Raw genomic sequence first — 5,846 nt, 5'->3', positions numbered from 1 at the left:
CACATGGGCCCACCCATCTATATTTTATACCACCCTCGGCCCACCCATCTAATACAACATCCCATACAACACCCTCGGCCCACCCGTCTAATTAATATGCATCTGGGCCTACCCGTCTAATACAATATTTTATAATACCCTCGGCCCACCCGTCTAATTTAATATGTGTCTGGGCCCACCCGTGAATGTGATAACAAGTACCTACCCATCTATCTCATACACATCTACCTTAATACACCCATCTGCATAATATCCAACTACCTCGGCCCACCCGTCTACCTAATATTCATATACATCGGCCCACTCATCTACTCTATATATTCCCTGCATGGGCCCACCCGCCTCCATCGGGAATAATTTCCCTCCCGGCCCATCCGTCATAGTCGAGGATATTTTTATCATGGGCCCATGGTCCGCTGGCCCATATCATACGGGATATTATGCATGTCCATTCCCTCGTATTATACGGAGATAGGTCACTGTAATATGTGGCAGATTAGGCTGTGCAAGACCACAACATTTTATATTGCTGGTTACTTACTTCAAGTAGTGTCCAGCAATTGTTGTCTTGTTACAGCGTTGTCAAGCACATGCCTGCATTCAAAGAACAACAGTAAATACCATTGTGGACAAGGGCAGCAAGTACGTGTAAGGCTGCTACCAAGATTGCATCATCTGGGATGGGTCAAAAGGCATGCAGTTTGTCAAGTGGAGCTGTCTGCATCAGAAAATGAGCACTGAAGGAAGAAGAAGTACACAGTGTCTCCAGCAGCCAATATAACTGATCGAGGATCAGGTCCGGAACGACTCGTTGAGAAATAAGACATGTGCCTACTGCATGTAGCGTCAAGGCATGTATTGTTTATAGAAACCTGTACTTATCCTGTATTATGGCCGTATATGGCTGTACAAATACGGCAACATATGGTACTTTGATACCCATACACCATAACCATCAACTGAAGGCCAAAACAGCCAACGGTACAGATACAGTGACTGTATTACAGCCCTACTCAGACTGTACACTATGTAAAGTTTCAACCATGAGTTCTGTACAACCTTTATCACTTGCTGCTCAAGATACAATTGAGAATCTCGCAATGGACTTTACGAAGGCCCTCTCAATGACACAATCACTGTCACACCTTTGAAATTGCTGCAGCGAGATCATGTACGCTAAAGATACAACACTTTTACTCACTCGAGGCATTAAATTTGTCCTTGTAATAATAGGTTCAGGGGTTCAAGCAGTTTGTCCTAATCAATTACTAGTGCTCTGGCATGATGTACTGTACTTTTCATGGTAAACAAGTAATGTTACCCAAAGTGGCATACCGGCATCTGCCAAATTTCAAACTCCTTGCTTCGCCTGCCAAATCACTCCGAGTTTGACCAGTCTGACTACATCAATAAATTCTCACCATCTCAAATTGACGCATAGTTGGTTATGAGTCTAATTCCCTCTGTGCCCTTGGCAACTTTCTCAATGGATGACTACGCTATGTTTGCATCCGGTTATGGGTTTGTTGAAAATAACTTGTCCTCTTTCCTCATTTCTAGGATCGAAGATTCTTATGCATTGAGCAACTCCTTTCATCCAGCATGAGCTCTGACTCTTGCACTGTATGACAGTCATTGCCTGCCGGACTTCCCTTATACTCAAGCATCTGGCTCTTTCTCTGCCATCATACAATTGCATGCCCAATCACCACAATTTGATACCGCAGAGGTCAACTGCCAGTGCTGGCATTCTTGGTAACTTCTCAACTCACTGTTTTCATCGTGGGGGTGCACAGTACTGGTTCATGTTTGCTCCTGTAGGCCAACGATGGACACTTGCTAAAGTCCACTGGTGGGGTGGATGGGCTGAAGGCGAGCATGTACGTGCTTCATGTTCTTAAGACTGACATTGGACTGACCTTTTTTTAAAAATTCCTTAACTTGAAGCATGATACACTCGTTCGCTACCTCCTCGATGAACTACATGCCTATGAAACTAACTACAGTGATTCTCTTGCCCCCATCTCCTGTGGTGCTAATGTCTCCCTCACTGGTGAACATGCTCTTGCGAGACCAGCATCCACTGAAGAACTTCATATGGTCCATGTATCTGTTGCGGCAGATGTCAATTGCCTGTGCGACAACATCAGTTTGGTCAATAACTCACTGCGCTCGCTAACAAATGTAGTCATGCAGGCTGCCTGCACCACTGCAACATCCTGATTCCTCATGATTCTCTGTAATATCCAACTCGTCCCGCACACCAACTCCACCCTACACTCCACCTGTTGGAGGAGTGAGTGTCACAACTGCCAGCGCCCAGCCACTTTTACTATCTTGGCCTGTTGCGAGTGAAATCCCTACCTCACATCCACCATCAGCCTGCATCAGTTCACAGCAACTTCCTACACCCAGCCTCATGATTCCACGAGTGCCAGTCTCACGTCCAAACGGCCTTACCAACCCAAAGAGCAAGTCCTGGAAGGACATTGTCACACATTGGCTTGTCAGTGATCCTGACCAAGGACTGACGACACTGCTGAAGGATTGGCCAAGGGAGTGGTACCAAGGTGCCAATCAATGGTTTGCATCAAAGTATCACCAGAGGGCGACCATCACATTGGAATTCATTAATCAGTAAGTTGATGCTGACACTCACTCCACTGGCATGCACATCGCATGCTCACCCTTTGTTTCATCTCTAGGTATGATTCAAATGAGGCATGCTTCCTCGCAGCTTATCCAGAGGCTGAACTGGGGCACACACAATTGTTAAAGGCTGTCAATAAGGCATGCACGGCATGCGGGGAGTGTCTCTCACAGCAAGTGACATTCAGCGCCAAGGTGGGTATCACCAGCAGTTGCCAAGACCTTGAAGGCACTGTCATCAATCGAAAGCAAAGAAACATTGAAAGTTCCTCCAAGATCTATCATAGATAATTTGAGACTCACCACCCTTCTTATTGGTGCTAGCAGCAGTGGTGGGCTTGTTAATGATACAAAGAATATTTAACCCAGCAATTGTACCAGCATCCTTGGTGGCTCGATTCACTACTGCATGGGTGACCTTCTTGCCAAGAAAGGCCTCCATGGTCTCCTTCATCTTCATCAGAATCATGGCAATAATCTCCTCCAGAGCAAATTCCAAGTCATCCATTTTTGCCAGGCAAATGAGTCGAAAACAGTGTTAGTTGAAATATTTGAATGGTAACTGATTTCAAGTCATCCACTTTCGACACAGGCAAGTGAGATGTTTGGCGTCGAAAACAGTGTCAGTTGGATTTGAATGGTGTATGATCTAACAGATGGAAATGCTCAGAGGTTTGGAACAAACAACTAATATTATTAATACCTAACAGACAGAAATGCTGAAGAATCTATGGTAAGACACGGCAGGATAACGAGAGAGTAGGAAAACAACCTCAGAGGTTTGGAACAAACGACTGAGGTATGGAAGAGCGAAATGGAAACAATATATAGACTGACACACGTGACAGAACAGAAAAAGGAAATGCATATGAGAAGATGACATCATGACCATGATTCAACACACCCCCACAACAATACATTGTTGACACTAACGCGATATGAGGGACAGACCAGCTTGATGCTGAAGGTAAAGGGGACGAGGCAAGCACTTGGTAAAAATATCGGAGACATTCTTGTGAGTGGAGAGCCACTCGGGTTGAAAGGTGCCGTCCTCGATATGCACGCAAATGAAGTGGTACCTCAGATCGATGTGTTTCGTGTGAACGTGGTTCACGGCCTCTTCAGACAGCGCAATGGCCCCGGCGTTATCTGTGAATAGACGAAGGGGAAGAGTGAAAGGAATCTTCAAGCATTTGAAAAACGACACCAGCCAAAGCCCGTCCTGAATTGCAGCCATCAAGGCCATGTATTCAGCTTCGGTAGATGACAACACGTGAGTGAGTTGTTTCTTTGAGGAGTGAGAGACGGGGCCACCGTTGAAGAACCAGACATAACCCGTGATGGATATCCGATCCTCTGGACAACTCGCCCAGTCCAAATCACTGAAGCCATGTAGGTCAGCAATAGCCGTCACACCCCCATAGTGTGTGCGCAGTGTGATAGTGCCTGATAGGAAATGTAGGACGTGTTTAGCTGCCACGTAATGACGATGTTCTGGCGAGCTGTTGTGCTGAGCTAACTTCATGACAGTGATGGCGATATCGGGGTGTGTGTACATTGTGAGGTAAAGTAACTTGCTTATGAGTTTCCGATACTCAGTGGCAAGATTTTTGATGTGGGGATGGATGTCAGTGTCGTGACCAAATGGAAAGTGAGGGTCCATAGGCAGAGTGACCGAGTTGCAACCTATCATTCTGTGTTCCTCCAGCAGATAGTTAACATAGTCTGTCTGGTGCATCCAAAGCTCACATGTTGTGTGGTTGCATTCAAACTGGATGCCGAGGTGTTTGGACATTGGACCAAGATCGGTAATACCAAATCTCTGCGCTATTTGACCCTTGATCCATACAAGGAAGGGACGGTTACTGGCGGCTGCAAGCCTGTCGTCAACGTGCCAAGCAATAATGCAAATTATATGTTCACCCTCGCCATTGGTGTGATCAGCTTCAACTCGGAGGAAGCCTAAATCAGTGGGGACTTTGCGCAGAAGTTCATACCAGTTGTAAGCTGCCTGTTTCAATCTGTATAGAGATGAGAGGAGGTGACAAACGAGTGAGCCAATATCGGGCGCGAAGTGCTCAAAACACGGGGGTTGATGCATATAAATGTCCTCCATTAACTTTCCCCACAGGAAGGCACATTTGGCGTTGAACACGTCCAGTTCCCAGTTGTTTCATGCGGCTAGGGCAGAGATTACACGAATGGACACTGCCTTTGCAACGGGGGCAAACATTTTGCCGAAATCTATGCCTGGCACCTGGGAAAAGCCTTGAGCCACTAGGCGTGCTTTGAAGACTGATCCGCCTTTCTGATCCTCTCTGAATTCTAGTACCCAATGGCAACTGATTGCCCGCCAATTCTCAGGTAAAGGAACAAGCTCATAGACGCCCATTTCCGACATGAGGTTCATCTCACGTTTCATAGCTGCTAACCAGGAGTCTCAGTCTGAACGTCACATTGCTTTGTCATAAGCGTTTGGCAGGATTTTCATATTATAGCTAGCTAATTGCGGATTACATCAAGAATCACTCCAAATTAAGAGGCAAGCTTGCTCTGCAATGATGAGGTTGGCTAGAGCGTGCGGAAAACCGACAATATCGGGGTCAGGACGGATCATCTCCTCCTCGCCATCAGCATCATCTGCGAGAGGATGAGTAGGAGCCGGCAGAAGTGCAGGATGAGGTAAGATGAGAATAGGAGGTACAGGGGCGCTTAAATCGTCTGATGGAGGTACACCTTGAATCCAAGCTTGTCTCAGGTCCCTCTGACGATGGAGACGTGCAGTGTCATTGGCAAGCTGCTCGTGATATAGGCGACCCCGATCAGTGGGGTTCTGTGTGCGTCCAGATCACCGTGGAGGACATGGAGGAGGAGGTGCTGGTGTAGCAGGAGGGGTAGAAGGAGGGATGGAAGCGCATACAGGGACTGTGGAGTTGCCATTGTCATCATCATCACTGTCGACAGCGGGGAAGGGATGACCATCAAAGGTCTCATCAAATATGACATCTCTCGAGTTAAAGAAAGCACCTGTGACAGAATCTCAGCACCGCCAGGCTTTAACGCCCGGCAGGTATCCCATAAATATCGCCTCGCATGATCTAGGCCCCAACTTCTCCTGCAACTCAGTGGGAATACATACAAAACACCGAGCACCAAACACTTGAAGATGTTCAACATTTGGTTTCGAGCCGTGCAAT

At 46.8% G+C, this 5,846-nt stretch overlaps 2 protein-coding genes across 2 annotated transcripts; one reads left to right on the top strand and one right to left on the bottom strand.

Annotated features, from left to right (window-relative positions):
* Positions 1–1,805: 1,805 nt before the first annotated feature.
* On the top strand, positions 1,806–2,058 carry HD556DRAFT_1219764 (uncharacterized protein; the record flags this gene model as incomplete). Its single annotated transcript, XM_041296769.1, has 2 exons — positions 1,806–1,880; positions 1,948–2,058. Coding segments are annotated over 2 exons (186 nt in total), but the record flags the coding sequence as incomplete, so codon positions are not given.
* A 759-nt stretch (positions 2,059–2,817) lies between these two features.
* On the bottom strand, positions 2,818–3,157 carry HD556DRAFT_1465710 (heat shock protein 70; the record flags this gene model as incomplete). Its single annotated transcript, XM_041308352.1, has 2 exons — positions 2,818–2,927; positions 2,953–3,157. The coding sequence occupies 2 exons, from the start codon at positions 3,155–3,157 to the stop codon at positions 2,818–2,820; spliced, it is 315 nt and encodes a 104-aa protein (XP_041151829.1).
* Between the last annotated feature and the right edge of the window lie 2,689 nt (positions 3,158–5,846).

This window comes from Suillus plorans (assembly GCF_016647745.1).
Source record: "Suillus plorans strain S12 chromosome Unknown HD556scaffold_160, whole genome shotgun sequence".
In the NCBI taxonomy this organism is placed as follows: Eukaryota; Fungi; Basidiomycota; class Agaricomycetes; order Boletales; family Suillaceae; genus Suillus; species Suillus plorans.
Note: the sequence above shows the minus strand (reverse complement) of the source record. Positions and strands in the feature narration are given on the sequence as shown.